Below are 20,523 nucleotides of genomic sequence, written 5' to 3' on the forward strand. Positions count from 1 at the left end.
GTATTTTTCATTTCAGTTATTGTATTGTTCATCTCTGTTTGTTTGTTCTTTAATTCTTCTAGGTCTTTGTTAAACATTTCTTGCATCTTCTCAGTCTCTGCCTCCATTCTTTTCCCGAAGTCCTAGATCATCTTCAGTATCATTATTCTGAATTCTTTTTCTGGAAGGTTGCCTATCTCCACTTCATTTAGTTGTTTTTCTGGGGTTTTGTCTTGTTCCTTCATCTGGTACAAAGTCGTCTGCCTTTTCATTTTGTTTATCTTTCTGTGAATGTTGTTTTGCTTCCACAGGCTGCAGAATTGTAGTTCTTCTTGCTTCTGCTGTCTGTCCTCTGGTGTCTGAGGCTATCTAAGAGGCTTATGCAAGCTTCCTGATGGGAGGGACTGGTGGCGGGTAGAGCTGATTGTTGCTCTGGTGAGCAGAGGTCAGTAAAACTTTAATCCGCTTGTCTGCTGATGGGTGGGGCTGGGTTCCCTCCCTGTTGGTTATTTCGCCTGAGGTGGCCCAGCCCTGGAGCCTCCCTGGCTGTTAGGTGGGCTAATGTCTGACTCTGGCAGGGCTCAAGCCAAGGAGTACTTCCCAGAACTTCTGCTGCCCATGTCCTTGTCTTCATGGCGAGCCACACCCACCCCCACCTCTGCAGGAGACCCTCCAACACTAGCAGGTAGGTCTGGTTCTGTCTCCTCTGGGGTCACTGCTCCTTCTCCTGGGTCCCAATGTGCACACTATTTTGTGTGTGCCCTCCAAGAGTGGAGGTCTCTGTTTCCCCCAGTCCTGTTGAAGTCCTGCAATCAAATCCCGCTAGCCTGATTCTCTAGGAATTCCTACCCCTGTTGCCGGACCCCCAGGTTTGGAAGCCTGACATGGAGCTTAGAACCTTCACTCCAGTGAGTGGACTTCTGTGTTTTAAGTGTTCTCCAGTTTGTGAGTCACCCATCCAGCAGTTATGGGGTTTGATTTTATTGTGATTGCGCCCTTCCTACCATCTCATTGTGGCTTCTCCTTTGTCTTTGGATGTGGGGTATCTTTTTTGGTGAGTTCCAGTGTCTTCCTGTCGATGATTGTTCAGCAGTTAGTTGTGATTCTGGTGCTCTTGTAAGAGGGAGTGAGCGCACATCCTTCTACTCTGCCAACTTGAACCAATCTCCAAAATCTTTAATTTTGGGTTTTTATCTTGATGTAAAAATTATCATTATAGATAACAGGATGATTACTTTGTAGTTGACTCTCATGAGATTTAGTACCTGCATTTTAAACTACGTGATCATACTAAATATGTTTAATTTGTGTGGTTAAGTTTTTCAAGCATGGGCTTTTGGAATCTGTGAGGTTGCTGACTGATGGTGATCTGTATTGTTTCTGTGAAAAAAAAATTGTTTTAAACTTATCTACTAAATAATTACGGGAGTAAACTGTCTAAGTTGGTTGCCATTGTACTTAATTTATGTACGTATATATATTTGTCAGTAGTCCAAAATAATGAGTGTTGTAGCATATTTTTATGCCCCATGTTGTTTAAAAGTGATACTTGTGATAAAGTACATGATTAATTCCATTACCATTACAGTTTAATAGTAAAATGGAGATTACCTATGTAGAAAGCAGGTAATATATATAGATTTCTTACATTTTGAAGCAGTAGTTGGTAAATACTTCTTTCATCTTAGCACCCAATACATCCTTTCACTAAAAATCTGAAGGTAAGTAACTTATATTTTGGACATGGACTTCTTTTTACCAATGTCATATTATTTTTCTCTCTGTGTAGAGAAGCTAAAATTAATTAAAAGCTTTCCTTTTGTTATTTATAAATGTCATTTTAAACTGATTCTTGAAAGCTCATCAAACATGGATTAGGGCTTGCTTTTTTAGTCATTAAAACTGATAGTTATTGCAACTTTAACCAAACCTACTTAGCAGTGTCTTAATCATGTTCTTATACATAATGAAGATAGTCTGCTATTAGTCATACAACTTATCAATACTTTCACATAATCTCTCATTAGATCCTCAGGAAACAGCATGATGTAAGAGAAGCAGGTATTAGAGATTAGTAACACATGCTCATTGAATGTTTACTAGGTGTTCTGCCCTGTTCTTAGAGGTTTGTGTGCATTTTCATTGTTGTGAAAATTCAACCCTGTGAAATAGGTACTATTATTGCCCTCATTTTTCAGTTAAGAAAACTGAGACACAGACTGGTGGTAGTGGGATCATGTACAAGTTTCTCAACATTTCTTCACCTATCTGCCATATTCTTCTCTAAGTCCAACTCCTTCACACGAGATTCTACCCCTTATTAGCTACTCAAGGACATTGCTCTTGAAATTCTCTATTTTTCTCTCCTGCATACTCAGTTTTTCCTTTCTGGATTATTCCTGTTGGCATACAAACATGTTATTTCTCTCTTCTTAAAAAAACAAAAACATGAAACAGTAAAACAAACAAGACCCTCTTTGATTCCATTTCCCTTCTAGCTGTTGCTTTATTTCTTTCCTGTCTTTAGTGCACAACTCCTTACAAATTATGAATATTCACTGTATCTGTACTCCTCTCCTGTTCTCTTGAATCCATTCCAGTTAAGTTTTTACCCTACTGTTCCACCAAGATTGCTTTTATGAAGATCACCAGGGAGCTCCATGTTCCAGGATATGGTGGGGGAATAGAGAAATAAATAGAATAGTATGAAAGAAGGACACTACGATTAATAACAAAGCCTGGAAACACTCAAATATCCATATTGTAAACTTTAGTCTTTCTGTGTAATGGAGCATTATGCATCTGTCAAAAAGAATGGGGAAGACATCTTTATACTGCTAAGGAGTAATCTCCAGGGTACAGTAAGTGAGTAAACAAGGTACAAAGGAGTATCATGTACTATCTTTTATGTGAGAAAAGAAGGGAAATACAAGTGTATTTGTATTCAGGTTTGTTATGTTGTTAAAAAATAATGGAAGGGTAATTCAGAATTATAGAGAAAGAGGGTAGGGACAGAAGCTAAACCTCTTTGTACCTTGTTCTATAATTTTTACTTGGTTTCCATGTGTGTTATATATAATTAAAAAAAATTAAATAGAAAAAAATTCCTAAATGGTAACAAAACAATTTTACAATGTCAGGATGGTGACAAAACTGTAAGAATTATTACAAGTAATTTCGAAACAGTATTTTGACTGCATATCCCTAATGGGATATATCTAAGGACAGAAAAAAGTGACAAGAAATCTTAAACCTCATCCAATATTGTTATTATTATTTGAGATTATACATAGTCGGATAAAGCATATAAGTACTTTTGCTAATGGCATACGTTTGTTAATATAATTAGCAAGAAAGATTTTCAGGGTGATAGAGATACAAATAAAAAACCATATACTGTTTAATTAAAATTAGAAATATGAATATATACTCAGGGTTTAAGTTTCTCTTTCTCAAAAATACATATTTTCTAGCTCTCCTCAATGAAGAATCTTAGAAATAATAGCAAGTAACAATAAGCACTCTTAGACCCCAGATTTTGTCTCTAGATGCGATTTCCCATTAAAAGGAATCAAGGCCCCTGGAACAGTGGCTGATTCCAGGCCTGGGGAAAGAAATGTGGAAGATGAACCTGGTGTGCCTGAAAGCAAGGAAGCTCTTAGAGACTACAGAGGTCATGTCAAAGTGACATAGGATCCAACCTGAAGGGACTCCTACTGGCCAAAGATGGTGCAATTTGAGGATTAACAAAAAAACAACCAGGTGGCAGTACATTGAAAAACATAAAATTCCACAAGCTCATAATGATACTTAAACCAAAACTTTTTGGTCACTTCTGGAGGTTGCTTGGGCACTCATTCTGAAAACTGATAAAGGGAATAAATTGAGCATTTTTGCTGTCTTTCTTGTGTAATCTAGGTAAGCAAATGGTTGATGAGGTAAAGTTCTTTGAGAAGAAGCACAGCTAATACAGAAAGAATTAGAGAATTAGAAAATATTTTCTACCCCTAATGAAATAATGGGTCTAGGCAGTTGGATCTAGGTTGTTAATAAGGTGCATGAATATTTGATGGCAGACTTTATAAGGGATGAATTCGGCTGACAACATTTGAACCCACTGATCAAACTTAACATGACTAAAAGTAGGTCACTCAATCCAGTGTGCTAATAATGATGTGATGCAACAGGAAGTTCTCTTGTCAAACAAAAAAGAACCTGAATTTAATCAACCCTCTAGATCTAACTGCATTACACAGAGAGTACAGGACATGCTGTACAATACCAGGAGGACATAGTCACCCAAATCCAGATTGCAACATGTTTTCTTCAACAAATAGCTAGGGAAAAGTTTTAAAGAAGTGGAAGCTGTTAAAAGATTACAAGAGACATAACAGCCCCATCCCATGTGTGAACCTTGTTTGTATTCTGATTTAGACAAACCATTCCTGAAAAGACATTTTTGAGCAAGTGGGAAAAATTGAGCTGTGCTGGATATCACATTATAAGGCATTAATATTTATTTTGTTGAATGTGGTAATATTGTGGGTAGTTGGAAAAAAAAACTGTTACAGACACATTCTGTTTTTTACAGGCAAAAGGAAATATGTGGTATTTGCTTTAAAACTCTCTTCCTTGCCAAAAACAAAATGGGGGTAGGTGGGTAAATGAAACAGGAATAGCAGAATGTTGATACTTGTTGGAGCTGGATATTTGGGAATTCTTGAAGATGGTAAGGGGGTTCATTTTATTCTTTCCACTTTGTGTATGTTTGAGAAGTTTCATAGTAAAGTAAAAAAAATTTGTAAGGAAAGAACTGGTAATTTTTATACAGAATGATATGACATAGAAGTATCTATTAATGTTTGGACTGGTGAAAGAATGATAGTTTATGATGGCTGTAATATTTATCAAAGAAACTTCTTTAGGTTGCAGCTGAAGTAATAAGTATATTGTGGAAACTTATAAAGCATTACGTAATTCATTTGTCCAGGGATTAAATCAACCATTATCTACTTAGCATTTAACTTATGTTATATAATTTACTGTTTGTGCTCCACTCAATATTTATATGTATCGATTGAAGTTTCAAGACTTGTGATATGCATTTTTAAAAAATCCTTTGTTGTATTTGGTTGTTAATATAAGAATTTTTATATGTGCATTTTAGGAATGGTACACTCAAAAATACTTCCAGGGGAAGCTAAATTATGCCTAAAAGCTAAGTCTCTTGGAAGGACAACTATACCTTCCCTTGATCTTTGGTACCTAAGGACCCCTGAATCACAGATATTACTAAGTATGACTCTACTATGGTTATTTTTAATGTAAGACTTTTTTTTAGTAGCCATGTTGCATATGTAGTCTGTTTGAAGATTGTTATAGTTATTGCTTAGACTTGGCATGTCTACTAATTGTTGATATAGCTAATATTTAACTGTTTTAATAGAATTCAAGGAACATTTGCCTGTTTCTCAGTTATGAAATAGGAGGTCTTATGGGGACTCTACATAAATGCTTTTATTTTAAATACTTAATGCTTGTAGTGTGAGCACTTAGCAGATTTATTTTAAGTACAAAATAAGGCAGAGATAACCAGAACATATTTCCTATTTGGGGTTGCATGTGGAGATGGCACTTGAATCTCCATGCACTTGAGTTGATTTTTCTTTAGTCTTGTGTTTTTGAAAAATGTACGAAGGTATTCATTAGAATGGCAGGAATAATAAAAACAGGAATAGTTACCTAAAGCTGTAACTAAATCCAAATGGCTTTGGAATTAAAACCAATAAATTGTCCTGCATGATGTTAGTAAAGAATAAAATAAATCTTATGTTTACTTTTGATTAAAAATACTGACAATGCAAAATAACACTGGTGACCTTGGAATTTTATTCCATTGTTGACTGTTAATAGAAAGTCAGCCACCTTCTCATTTATAATCTTGAAGGTTTTTAATGACAGTCACACATGGATTGCATTATGGCTGAAAAGACAGACTTCCAATTTACGTTTTTTTCCTCATTTTAAAAATAATTTGGTAATTATCTGTATTTTATTATATCTACAGTAGATATGCTACCATTTGCTGAACTTTTAATGTCTTAAGTGGAATTTGGAAAAACAGAATTCTTTTTTTTTTTTTCTTTCTTGTGGTACGCGGGCCTCTCACTGTTGTGGCCTCTCCCGTTGCGGAGCACAGGCTCCGGACGCACAGGCTCAGCGTCCATGGCTCACGGACCCAGCCACTCCGTGGCATGTGGGATCTTCCTGGACCGGGGCATGAACCCGTGTCCCCTGCATTGGCAGGCGGATTCTCAACCACTGCGCCACCAGGGAAGCCCCAGAATTCTTAAATTATGTCAGTTTTCTGCTTATTTGTGCCTAAAGGGAGTTTTACTTTACCCATTGTAAGGCATCTTATTCCCAACCTTCAATTTGTATAATTAGAAAAAGTTGAATTCTTTTCTTTGTCCCATTTCTTAGTTGACGAAGGATCAGAGGTTGGTGTATTCTGGCAGACTGCTTCCCGATCACCTGCAGCTGAAAGACATTCTCAGAAGAGTAAGCTTTTCTACCACTATTTGATACCAGATACTCAGAGTGCCAGAGGAGATATGTTCTGAAGTTCTATTGATATCCAACCAGTTTAGTTTTTAGTTACTTAAAAATCAACTCTTTTGGGTAGCATAATAGGTGATTCTCATTAGTTTAGGTAACAGTTTTGTATATCCATCTGATAGCTAAATCTGAAATAGGATTATATATTTGTGTTCAGGGATTTGTTATCTTGTGTAAGAAAGCAGTACTGAGTTATCAGTAAACTGTGCAGGAGTAGAGTGCTCAAGTAGTGGTGAAGGATTTTCACTGATAATAGTCTCCTCTCTTAAATACCCTTTTGACCAAACTACGTTTTAATACAAGTTAACTTGGGTTAGGAGTTTAATTTCAGGACAGAAAATAGAATGGAGCCCAATTGGTCCATCAGTTAGCAAACTTTGAATGCTGATACTCAGAGTTAAATATATTTGAATATAGTTTTTTTGACAGATTGAATGCTAGTTATTTTAATGGCAGCTTTTTAGCTCATGTTTATTTGTGGAATTTATACTTTTAGAACTTTTCTATGTTTGAGATTCTTTTTGCTTGTGAGTGTAGCAGAATTGAATATATAGCTGTTAATGTTTTGCTTTAGATCTTTGACTTAACTCAGTGTTTTCTGGATGTCCCTAATCTCTCTATCCTCTCCTGTATGTTTATTGATCACCTGTGGGAAACTTTAAAAAATCTTACACTGGTGTGTTCCTTCTGTTAGATAGTTGACATTTTAGTTTTGCCAGTGTGACTTCTTGCTGTCATTTTCATTTTAATCATGTAGTTTCAGGTTGCCAAAGTGGTTTAATAACCTTTCTGTCTCCCTCGCTCTCTCTTCCTCTCAAAAATAGTGTAATCTGCAGCAGATTCACCCCCCCCTTTCTTTTCTTAATAGACTTTGTTTTTTAGAGTAGTTTTAGGTTCACAGCAAAATTGAGCAGAGGGTATAGAGATTTCCCATATACCTCCTGCCTCCACACATACACAGCTACCCCCACTAACAACATCCACGTCAGAGTGGTATAGTAGTTACAGTTGATGCCTACATTGACCTCATTATCACCCCAAACCCATAGTTTCCATTAGAGTTCACTCTTGGTGGTGTACATTCTGTAGATTTTAACAAATGTAAAATGACATGTGTCCACCATTATAGTATTGTACAGAATATGTCACTACCCCCCAAATCCTCTGTGCTTCACCTCTTCATTCTTTCCGTGTTTTTATCCTTAAAAACCTTTTTGCTATATGCTCTTTGAAATATATATTTATTATTTTACCGAAGTATAGCTAGAGGCTGCACATGCATACATTTAAAAAGGCTTTTGCTGCCAGAAATCATTTCCAACCAGAAGACTTAAAAGAAGAATGGCTCAGGACTTCCCTGGTGGTCCAGTGGTTAAGACTCTGTGCTTCCACTGCAGGGGGCATGGGTTCGATCCCTGGTCTGGGAACTAAGATCCCACAAGCTTTTTTTCTTCTTTTTAAATTTTGGCTGCACCATGCTGCATGTGGGATCTTAGTTCCCCAACCAGGGATTGAACACACGCCCCTGCAGTGGAAGATGGAGTCTTAACCACTGGACTGCTGGAGAAGTCCCTTTTCTTTCTTTTTTAAAATTGCTGAGCCATCCTTTATTCTTCTCTGCCCCCTTTTATTCTCTTTCCTTTCTCCATCTTATTTACTTGCTTTATGCCTAACTATAAATATACTTATGAAATCGCTAAGCTAAAATGCCAATTCTAATCAGTTTTAGAACATTTTCCTTCAGTCGTAGTTGTAGATTTATGGCAACACATTTGGAGTATTTACAGAATATAGTTCAAATATATGCTTTATGTCTGTGCATAAGTGTTATAGATAAAAAGTTTTTGACTTAAAAAATAAAACACTTGCTAAAACTAAGACAAATGAGATTATAGTGAAGTTATTTGAGTTTATCGCTATAAGGTCTCAAATAATGAAAACATTTCACTACTCAAAGTTTGTAGGCCTAAACTTCAGTGTATCACAGTTCTGATACTAACATGCTAGATGTTTTTATATTGAAATAATAGTGCTGACACAACTTTACAGCAGTGTTTGCTTCAAAACGCTTTGGTATACAAAATAATCATTTTTTTCGTATAGCAATTCCTGAGTATTGAGACCATTTTCTAAGCATGGACAAAATATTGAATTCACAAGGGTCCTAATGACAATTTATTACTAATAAAATGGCTGTGGTAGGAAGGAACTTAAGTTCTGAATTAAGTATTTCTGCTTAGCTACTGACATTTTTGAGCTGTGTATTTTTCCAGTACTACTCTTTAAATGTAATCTTCTTGAATTTTAGCAAGATGAGTATCATATGGTTCATCTAGTATGTACTTCTCGGACTCCTCCCAGTTCTCCAAAATCCAGCACCAGTAGAGAAAGTCATGAAGCATTGACATCCAGCAGCAATTCTGTGAGTTGTTTTGGGCAGAGTAAATGTTGAAGTTTTCTGATTATCCTTTTTTGCCTCTAAAAACTAAGTGGAAAACAGAACAATTTGCTCTTGTGGGTTGTGAGACTGTGTTTTGAACAGCTCAAGTTAAGTATTTAAACTTCATTTTTAGAGATCCAATACACAGTGTTATCCCCTGAAGCCTGTTCCCCATGAGTTATAATTTGCTATATGGCAGGTCAGTAATAGATCCAATCTTCAGGGGTTTAATTACTGAAATACTCAAAAAACAGAATTATGATATGGTTATATAATATAAACTCTAGGGCCAGTATTTTAGAAATATTTAAAGTATTTGATATAGTATATTTAATCAAGTAGATTAAATTATTTAAACTTTAAGTTTGCTAAATCTTCTTGGTAGATTGCTTGGTCAAGAACTTTGTTTTTTAAAATGATTGCATTTGAGCCTATATTCCAACTCTGGGAGGAATAATTACTTAACCAACTCAGTTCTTTCAGACTTGAGTATTCATTTCTCCCTTCTTATTTTTCCATCTGCTTAAAACTGTTTAGGAAATTTTAAAAACTAGTTGAACTTTTCAACTTAGATATTGTCTACAAGTTTTAGAGATACCGTCTCAAATCCTTTTATATTAAATTATTTTTGGTTTCCCGTAAAAGCTTTATGTGACACTTTTGGAGGTGAATGAAAAGGAGTGGATGAGTGGAAGCTTTCTTAAAACTTCCTGGGCAGGGAACTTTTGTACTGCTAAGTGTACTTTCCTTCTTGTCAAGAATCTAGCCAAAACTTTAAGGAGGGGATGAATGGCATGGGTGATATAGATACTGCCAGTTAACTGCTTCTTTAAGAAACTAGACCTTCTAGTTGCTGTATTTAATTAGCATAGCCTCAATGGTATTTTCTAGTACCAGCCATGGGAGTTTAGCTTACATTAAATTGAGATATGTTTTGTCAACAAACCTAAGGGTCTTTCTAAGAAGGGACAAAACCCTGGCATTGGCATAGAGTTCTGTATATAGTCTTTGGACACAGTTGTGTTGCTCCTGTTTTTGTTGACAAAGAACCTTCTCACTTTTCTAGTGGTTCCTCGTTCATGATTTCATGTCATTAGTATATATATATTCAGTTTTTTTAAGGTGTGTTATAAAAATCTAAAAAGTATCAAAGGAGAATTAAGTTGAATTCCTCTTAATTTTTTATGGCAGATAAATTTCAGTGGGACTTGAAAATGTCTTAAAAATCTGTTCATGAAAGAGTTATCCAATAAGGCCAGAAATAATTAGTTCTAGAGAAATTAGGCTGTGCTGCCAAATGGCTAGGGCTTTCTTCTGTTAATTTTTTAATGAACACCATATTTTGATGGTCCCTTTAACAAGAAATCATGCCAAAAAAGAACACTTTCCAGGTTATGTGCCTAACAATCAGGCTCCCTAGTAAGGTTTCTGGCGTCTGTGTGGTGTGGAATAACATCTTAAAGCTTTTGTTAGTTTTGCAAAAGACCAGTGTCCTTGGGACCTTTCACATGGCAGGACTAAGGAAGGTAGAGAGGCAAAAAGACATGCTGTAAATAGGAAGGCAGTACAGGTAAATGCAATTTTAATGAACTTGGAAGGATGTTGAAATTATTTTGTACCCATCTTTTTAAAGTGGGTAGTTTATATAAAATGTAATTGTGTTTTAAATTTACATAAAACACTTGACAGACTATTTTCAAGCAGCAGCAAATTGAGGTGGTCTTCAAGAGATTATATTGTTTGAGGTTATTGAATCTGTGAGTTACTGACATCACTGAAGCATGAGAATTTTAAAATCCTGTTTGGTATCTTGTTCATGTTGTAAAAAAACTATTTGTTGGTGGTATCTGTAAACTAATAGAATTTTAGAACTGAAAGAAATCTTGAAAATCTAGTTCAATCTCATTTTTTATAGGAAAGCTGAGACTCAGGGGTTAAGTGAATTTTAAGGTTATGTTCCTTGTTAGTGTCAGAGATAACACCAAATTCTAGCATGTTCCTCAATATTTTAAACGAGTGTACTACTAATAGCATGTTATACAGTAGCTGTTATACAGTAGTAGTTCATAGTAACTGTTTAAGTGACACAGTTATTAGTACCATTTATTAAACACTTCTTATGTGTTAATCATCATGAAAAGAGCTTTGTATGAATTTAATTTTCACAAATTTTGTATGCTTTTTTTTGTATATAATTACTACTCAGCCTTTTATAGTTGAGAAATGGGCTTATGTTTTGTAATTAAGTGATTTTGATTTTCTAAACTCTTCAGTCTCATAAGAATTAAAATATCTACCTATTAAGCTGGGCACAGGAGTCAAATCAGTAAATTTCTAAAATTCACTCTGCAGAGGGATTTCATAAGTACATTTTTAGCAATGTGTCTATAATATTGTGATTGTAATGAATTAAGTCTCCTTGAAAAAATAATTACATTTTTGTTTGTAGAGTTCAGATCTGTCAGGATCATCAACTCCATCATCCAGTCAAGAAACCTTGTCTTTAGCTACCAGTTCGTCCTCAGAAGGATTGAGGCAACGAGCCCTTCCACAAGCACAAACCGACCCAGCACAGAGTCATCAGTTCCCATATGTAATGCAAGGGTGAGTGAAACTGACAGCTGTGGGCCTCTTAAACATCGGTGACTCCAGACTTTCATGGTAGCCCCCTTCAGTAATCAAAGTACATTTGAAATTTATTCATATACCTGATTATATGTTTTGCCAATTAGAGGGTTAGGTGGAGCAGTGTTTTTGTCTTTTTTTTTGGCTGTCCCACACGGTTTGTGGGATTTTAGTTCACTGATCAGGAACTGAACCTCGGGCCCTCTGCAGTGAGAACATGGAGTCCTAACCACTGGACCGCCAGGGAATTCCCAGGAGCAGTGCTTTTTTTTTTTTTTTTTTTTTTAAAGTGAATGGTGTTTTGTTTTTTTAAATTTATTTATTTTATTTTTGGCTGCCCTGGGTCTTTGTTGCTGCACGTGGGCTTTTCTCTAGTTTAGGCAAGCGGGGGCTACTCTTCGTTGCAGTGCACAGGCTTCTCATCACAGTGGCTTCTCTTTTTGCGGAGCACGAGCTCTAGGCGTGCGGGCTCAGTAGTTGTGGCCCACGGGCTCTAGAGCGCAGGCTTAGTAGTTGTGGTGCACGGGCTTAGTTGTTCCGCGGCATGTAGGATCTTCCCGGGCTCGAACCCGTGTCCCCTGCATTCGCAGGCAGATTCTTAACCGCTGCGCCACCAGGGAAGCCCAGGAGCAGTGCTTTTGAAAGCTGGTTGTACATTAGAATTGTCTAGGGCAGTACTTTTCAGTCTTTAATGTTTGTGCTAAATCACCTGGAGATCTTACTAAGATGCCGGTTCTGATTCAGTAGGTCTTATGGGGCCTGAGATTCTGTATTTCCAGCAAGCTCCCCTGTGATGCTGATGCTTCTGATGCTTAGAACATACTTTGAATAACAAGGATCTAGGTAACTAAAATTTTTGTTTTTACTCAGTCTCACTATAGGTCTATGCAAATTAGTCTTCTGGGGAGCAGATGGGTGAGTAAGGGTGTTCTTGGAAGAGTATAGGGCCCAGTAATATGTTTTTAAAAACTTCCACTGGTGTTTATGATTAGCCAGGCTTGGTAACAACTGAGGTAGAATAAAACTGTGATGTATTATGAAGATATGCTAACCATTGCATGTTATCCAGAGTCTTTCTTAGAGGAGTTTACTCAAGAAGCTTGCTATGGCTACCTTATATTTAGCAATTACAGCAGGCCTCTTGGGTTAGGCAGTTCCAGGGGGGAATGCAGTCAACAGCCACAGCGTATCTTTCAGACAGTTCAGAAAGGAGGATCTTGGAGAATACAGTTTAGACCTGGGTTATGTCTGAAACCAGAGTACTTTTGAAGTAAAAGAAACATGAATAATAGGTAGTGATAGTTGTTTTGTGTTGCATATCATGCTGTGGGACTGCAGTGTGTGACAGTGCTCCAGATCCATGATGGTGAGGCTGGAAATAAGGAAATGGCTAGGACCCCTCAGAATGGTAGTAAGTGATATAACCAAGGAGTAGCCACTGACTGTTATGCCAAACAGGATGTAATAACATACAGGTACTTTCTACTTAGAACTTTAAACTTAATTCAATTCTTAATGCAGAAAAACAAAGCGGAGTATATAGCAAAATATTTAAAAGACTCATTTGTCTCATATTCTTGAGTTTTTCTTCTAAAAATAAGTGTTTAGATGAGGCTGATTGTAGACTTTTATGAAGCATCCTATGAAACTATCAATATTTTTGTTTTCAGAAAATGATTATTACAAACCAAAATTTAGTTATTTATAAAAAACTGTTGTCACAGTTTACATTATAGAATAATGGCTTAAAATACTTTCTGTCTTATGACAGTGATTCCTTTCCTGTCTTTTTTGCAGAGTAAGACAGTTCAGTTCCTCTCAATTTACACAGAATGATTTTACTGATATTTTACCAAATACGGTGGTAGTGATAGAAAGTGAGAAAATTATGGATATAATAAACCTGGAAGAATATGTAATGACATGTTAATAATAGTTATCTCTGCACAATAAGATTTTTAACTCTTTCTCATGCTTACAGTGAATATATTTTGTAATAAACAAAACAAAGTGTGTAAAGTTGCACATCTTTAGAATAAGACCATGGTTATCTTGGGAAACGATTAATAATTTCTTTAGGCTGTTGAGAAAATCAACAAACTTTGGAGACAAAGGCATTTAGCTCTTAGACGTATATAAAACAGATTAGAAAAATAGTATTTATTTTGCTAAAAATGAGTATTAAGATGATAAGGAATAAAATCCTTAAAGATTTGAGCTTCACTTAGGGAATCTATTACTAGATGAATAATGTTTTAAATCAGGAGGGCAGTACAGCTTAGTGGATGTACAGATTCAGGAGCCAGCCTGCCTTGGTTTGAATCCTGGCCCTAACCACTGACTAGCTTGGGCAAGTCTCTTCTCTACTTTGTTTCAGTTTGCCCATGATCTGGAGATAACAGTACTTATCATACAGGATTTCTGTGTGGATTAAGAGTTCATGTATGTAAAGTGTTTACTGATGTGTTAGCAATTATTTATAAATTCATTCACATTCATTCAGCAAACAGATTTATAGTCATCTGTGAGTCTGATACACTGAAACATTTGAATGAATGCCAGTGCTAGGTGCTGGAAAATGAATCTATATTTGGAAAGAGCACTTTGTGATTTACAAAACAATTTAAGTGAAAGTTCAGTAAATAGGTTATTCAGTTCAACAATGAACGTGATTTAATTTCATCTTATAGTTGTAATTTTTTACTAATGAAGACTTTACATCTGTCTTTAAGTAAATTTTATTGAACATAGCCTTAGCCTTAAATGTACAAGAGCAGTAATTTAGTGACCTTGAAGAATTCACCAACAAAATATAATCTCTGCACACCTATTTTAGACTTCAGTACAGCTTATGTTTAACTAGTCACATGTGTTTTCCACCATGTAGGTTAGTACTCTCAATCTTTAGTGAACTTGTTAAAATTGCTAAATTCTGATCCCTACTCCCTGAGGTTTTGAATCACTAGGTTTAGGGTAGTGCTTAGGAATCTGCCAACTTAACAGCATTCTGGGAACCTCACTTTTTAAGAAGCTCTAATGCAGGTGATTATTTGCCCATCAAGATCTTGAGGAAACATGAGAAGACCAAACAGTACATGTATATCACCACATTGGCTATCCATTTATAATGTCACATTTATAAATCTTGACTGACTGTTTTGGACTCAGTGTGCTGTGCTGTCATATTTATTTAACTCCAAAAACTGCTGACTGGTTTATGGAATACCCACTGTTTTGTACACTCAATTTTCCCCCCTGAAATAGTAACAACCTTGTTTTATAATTACTAAAACTGAAAACCTACTCATTGTACCCTTCTGTGTTATCTGATTTTTTAATAGTAAAAATTGCTTATAACCCACCACCCAGAAATAACTATTGCTAATAACATTTTTGTAGTTTCCTTCCAAATAATTTTCTAAGTATACTTTTAAAATAGAAATATCATACTATTTTATTTTATAAACCTTTTAGAAAAGCATAATATAGCCTGGACATATTTCCAGATCAAATATAAATCTACAACATTTGAAGTCTGTATTAGCAATAAGTTTAGCCAAGGAGGTGAAAGAGCCATGCACTGAAAACTATAAGACAATGATGAAAGAAATTGAAGACACAAATAAATGGAAAGATATTCCATGCTCATGGATTAGAAGAATTAGTGTTGTTAAAATGTCCATACTACTCAAAGCAATCTGTAGATTCAGTCAATCCCTATCAAATTTCCAAATATTTTTCACAGAAATAAAACAAACAGTCCTAAAGTTTGTGTGGAACCACAAAAGACCTCAAATAGCCAAAGCAATCTTGAGAAAGAAGAGCAAAGCTAAAGGCATCACACTCCCTGATTTCAAACTATACTACAAAGTAACAGTAATTAAAACAATATGGTATTGGCATAAAAACAGACACATAGATCGATGGAACAGAATAGAGAACTCAGAAATAAACCCATACATATATAGTCAATTAATTTATGACAAAGGAGGCAATAATATATAATGAGGAAAAGACAGTCTCTTCAATAAATGGTGTTGGGAAAACTGAACAGCCACATGCAAAAGAATGAATCTAGACTACTATTTTATACCATACTTAAAAATTAACTCAAAATGGGAATTCCTTGGCAGTCCAGTGGTTAGGACTCCGTGCTTTCACTGCCGAGAGCACAGGTTCAATCCCTGGTTGGGGAACTAAGATCCTGCAAGCTGCGGGGCATGGCTTAAAAAAAAAAAAAAGTTACCTCAAAATGAATTTGACTTGAATGTAAGACTTGAGACCATAAAACTCCTAGAAGAAAATAAGCTCCTTGACACTGGACTTGATGATTTTTTAGATTTGACAACAAAAGCAAAAATAAATGGGATTACATCAGACTAAAAAAGCTCCTGCACAGCAAAGGAAATCATCAACAAAATGAAAAGGCAACCTACTGAATGGGAGAAAATATTTGCAAATCATATATCTGATAAGGGGTTAATATCCAAAATATATAAAGAACTCATACAATAGCAAAAACACAAACAATCCAATTAAAAAATGGGCAGAGGATCTGAATAGACTTTTTCCCAAGAAGACATACAGATGGCCAGCAGGTACATGAAAAGATGCTCAACATCACTAATCATCAGGGCAGTGCAAGTCAAAACCACAATGAGATACCACCTCATACCTGTCAGAATGGCTGTTATTAAAAAGACAACAAATAACAAGTGTTGGTCAGGATCATGGAGAAAAGGGTACCCTTGTGCACTGTTGTTGGGAATGTAAATTGGTGCAGCCACTATGGAAGACATTATGGACTTTCCTCAGAAAATTAAAAATAGAACTACCATATGATCCATCAATTTCACTTCAGAGTATTTATCTGAATAAAATGAAAATACTTAATTTGAAGAGATATATGTACCCCCATGTTCACTGCAGCATTATTTACAATAGCCATGATAAGGAAGCAGCCTAAGTGTCCATAGGTAGATTAATGGATAAAGAAATTACGGTACATATTTACACAATGGAATACTATTCAGCCATAAAAAAGAAAAGTTATACCAGTTTACTTTTCCAGTAACAGTTGTTAAAAGAGCCCTATTCACCATACCATTACAGATATGTACTTCCCAGTATGATAAGTTGGGATGTCCTTGTTTTAATCTGAGACCTGATAAAGAGACATTCTTTTTGTTTTGTGAAATGCTTATTTGTTGGCGTGTTGGTATTTTAAAAAGTTCATTTGTGACAGTTCTTTATCTAAAAGGATATTAATAATTAATGCTTATTGAGCACTTAGTTCAGGCTAAGCATTGTATTAAGCACTTAAACATGCTTTATTTCATTGAACTTTTTACCAACTCTTTGGTCTAGGTACTATTCTCTCCCATTTTATGGATGAGGAGAAGGAGGATGAAAGGTTATGTAGCCTGCCTAAGTTCACAGAAGTGGTCAGTAGCAGGACTAAAGTTCAAATCCATATCTGACTTGAAAGTCTGTGTATCATATATCTGATAAGGGGTTAATATCCAAAATATATAAAGAACTCATACAATAGCAAAAACACAAACAATCCAATTAAAAAATGGGCAGAGGATCTGAATAGACTTTTTCCCAAGAAGACATACAGATGGCCAGCAGGTACATGAAAAGATGCTCAACATCACTAATCATCAGGGCAGTGCAAGTCAAAACCACAATGAGATACCACCTCATACCTGTCAGAATGGCTGTTATTAAAAAGACAACAAATAACAAGTGTTGGTCAGGATCATGGAGAAAAGGGTACCCTTGTGCACTGTTGTTGGGAATGTAAATTGGTGCAGCCACTATGGAAGACATTATGGACTTTCCTCAGAAAATTAAAAATAGAACTACCATATGATCCATCAATTTCACTTCAGAGTATTTATCTGAATAAAATGAAAATACTTAATTTGAAGAGATATATGTACCCCCATGTTCACTGCAGCATTATTTACAATAGCCATGATAAGGAAGCAGCCTAAGTGTCCATAGGTAGATTAATGGATAAAGAAATTACGGTACATATTTACACAATGGAATACTATTCAGCCATAAAAAAGAAAAGTTATACCAGTTTACTTTTCCAGTAACAGTTGTTAAAAGAGCCCTATTCACCATACCATTACAGATATGTACTTCCCAGTATGATAAGTTGGGATGTCCTTGTTTTAATCTGAGACCTGATAAAGAGACATTCTTTTTGTTTTGTGAAATGCTTATTTGTTGGCGTGTTGGTATTTTAAAAAGTTCATTTGTGACAGTTCTTTATCTAAAAGGATATTAATAATTAATGCTTATTGAGCACTTAGTTCAGGCTAAGCATTGTATTAAGCACTTAAACATGCTTTATTTCATTGAACTTTTTACCAACTCTTTGGTCTAGGTACTATTCTCTCCCATTTTATGGATGAGGAGAAGGAGGATGAAAGGTTATGTAGCCTGCCTAAGTTCACAGAAGTGGTCAGTAGCAGGACTAAAGTTCAAATCCATATCTGACTTGAAAGTCTGTGTTAACTGTCTTGTTGAAGTGAATATTTTGTCTGTCATTTGTTTCAATATAATTTCCTAGCTTACCATTTGTATTTTGACTTCATTTATAATGGTGGTTCTCTCCCCTCTGCTCTCCCATTTAAAACTTTTCTCTAGTAAGATCTATTGGCCAGATTTTAAGTATTGGTGACTGAATAAGCATATTTGTCTGTATGAGGACCTTGTGGCTTTATTCAGGAAAAGATTACTTTAGAATTTGCTGTAGCTGAGCAATGAAGACAGGAAAATGAATTATGTAGTTGCCCTCAATGGAAGTAGGTCAGATCGGCAAATAAACTGCCATTCACTGATGTGCTGTCATGGTCTTGAAAAAGTTCTGCAGGAGCTTGGAGGAGGGAGTGACTATGTCTGCTTGGAGGAAGGGGGAGGGCTTCATAGTTGGTAACATTTTGGCTGATTTTAAGGGAGGTTCAGCAGAGGAGAACAAAGCAGTGTGGAGAGTCTTGAAAAGGCATATTCTGGAAACGAAGTGGGGATTCCATGCAGGTTTTCTATGAAAGAGTTTGTCCCTGATTGTTGAAGTTTCCAGTTCCTTTCATCTCTTCTTTATAATTCTTAACTTTATTTTGTTTTGTTTTGTTTTTTTTTGCGGTACGCGGGCCTCTCACTGTTGTGGCCTCTCCCTTTGCGGAGCACAGGCTCCAGACGCGCAGGCTCAGTGGCCATGGCTCACGGGCCCAGCCGCTCCGCGGCATATGGGATCTTCCCAGACCAGGGCGCGAACCCGGTTCCCCTGCATCGGCAGGTGGACGCGCAACCACTGCGCCACCAGGGAAGCCCTATAATTCTTAACTTTAAAAAGCATACTAATGAATGTCTATTATAAGGAACCCTTACTTACCTAACATCCAGCTTCAGCAACTATTAATAGACTACGATTCTTCAACCATTCCCCCTTGCTCCTCCTTTTTTTCTTGGGCTGGAGTATTTCTAAAGTAAAATCTAGACATCATATCACTTCATCTGTAAATACTGTGTATCTGTAACAGACGTGACAGATATGGACTAAGAATCACAATACCATTAGAACACTCAACAAAATTAAAAAAATTTTAATATCATTTAATATCCAATTCGTGATCCATTTTCCCTGATTGTCTCAAATGTCTTTTTATGGTTGTTTTGATTGGATCAGTATTGAAAGAGATTGACCTACTGCATTTGGTTGATGTTTCTTAAGGCTCTTCTAAGCTAATCCGTATCCCTACCTTTTTTTACTTTATGCCTTTTCTGTTGTTCTATGTAATTTCCCATAGTAGTCTAGATTCGGCTCACTACATCCTTGTGGCATTATTAATATTTTCCTTTGTTTTCACAGATTGCCTGTAAACTGATAGTTAGATCTAGAGCGTGATTAAATTCAGTTAAAGTTCAACTCATTTTTATTTTTTTTACTTTAGCTTATGTGGAAAATGTGAATTTTATTAACTCACTTTTATAAAACATTTTGACAGATGATTAACAAATAATAATGTAACTAACAAATCTTAGAATCTTAACATCATAGAAGTTTGCTTCTTGTGTAGTAGTGTGATTCTAATGTTTAATCCCATGTAGGTGATTTTTCGCCATCTGGTGATTCAAAGACCCAGGGTTTTTTCACTTTTATGGTTTTTCAAGACTCATAAGGGAATTCCCTGGCAGTCTAGTGGCAGGACTTGGTTATTTCACTGCCAGGACCTGGGTTCTATCCCTGGTCGGGTAACTGAGTTCTCCCACAAGCTGCGCTGCCAAAAAAAAATAAATAAAAAATAAAAGAGGGAGGGATAGATTGGGAGTTTGGGATTGACATGTACACACTACTACATTGAAAATAGATAACCAAGAAGGATCTACTGTATAGCACAGGGAACTCGGCTCAATATTCTGTAATAACCTAAATGGGACAAGAATTTGAGAAAGAGTGGATACTTGTATGGGTATAACAATCACTTTGCTGTACACCTGTAACTAACACATCATTGTTAATCAACTATAATATAAAATTAACATTAGAAAAAAGACTCATAAAATCTTGGAGTTCATCTGTTCATCTGTATGTACTTGGCAAATGGAGAAAGGAGCATAGGGAAACACACCTACTTTATAAATACCTTGGCCTAGAAGTGATATATTCCACTGTCACTCATTACATGAGCAAGAACTAGCCACATAGCTCACTGAATTGCCAGAGGACCTAGGAAATGTAGTCCCTAGCTGGGGAGCCACACTTCCCAGCAGATACTCAAGGAGGAAAACTACAGGAGGAAAGCACAGATTTTGGTGAACACATCATTATATTTCCCTCCCTA

At 36.0% G+C, this 20,523-nt stretch overlaps 1 protein-coding gene across 5 annotated transcripts in view; it reads left to right on the top strand.

Moving 5' to 3' along the window:
* Window positions 1-20,523, top strand: part of HERPUD2 (HERPUD family member 2) — a 49,118-nt gene that overhangs the window by 15,977 nt on the left and 12,618 nt on the right. For all 5 annotated transcript variants that reach the window (XM_024129830.2, XM_055084926.1, XM_055084927.1 and 2 more), the window contains exons 3-5: window positions 6,463-6,540; window positions 8,906-9,019; window positions 11,487-11,641. In XM_024129830.2, coding sequence (XP_023985598.1) covers window positions 6,463-6,540; window positions 8,906-9,019; window positions 11,487-11,641 — 347 coding nt within the window. The remainder of the gene's footprint in view (window positions 1-6,462; window positions 6,541-8,905; window positions 9,020-11,486; window positions 11,642-20,523) is intronic.

This window comes from Physeter macrocephalus, chromosome 5 (genome assembly GCF_002837175.3).
Source record: "Physeter macrocephalus isolate SW-GA chromosome 5, ASM283717v5, whole genome shotgun sequence".
NCBI classification, from domain to species: Eukaryota; Metazoa; Chordata; class Mammalia; order Artiodactyla; family Physeteridae; genus Physeter; species Physeter macrocephalus.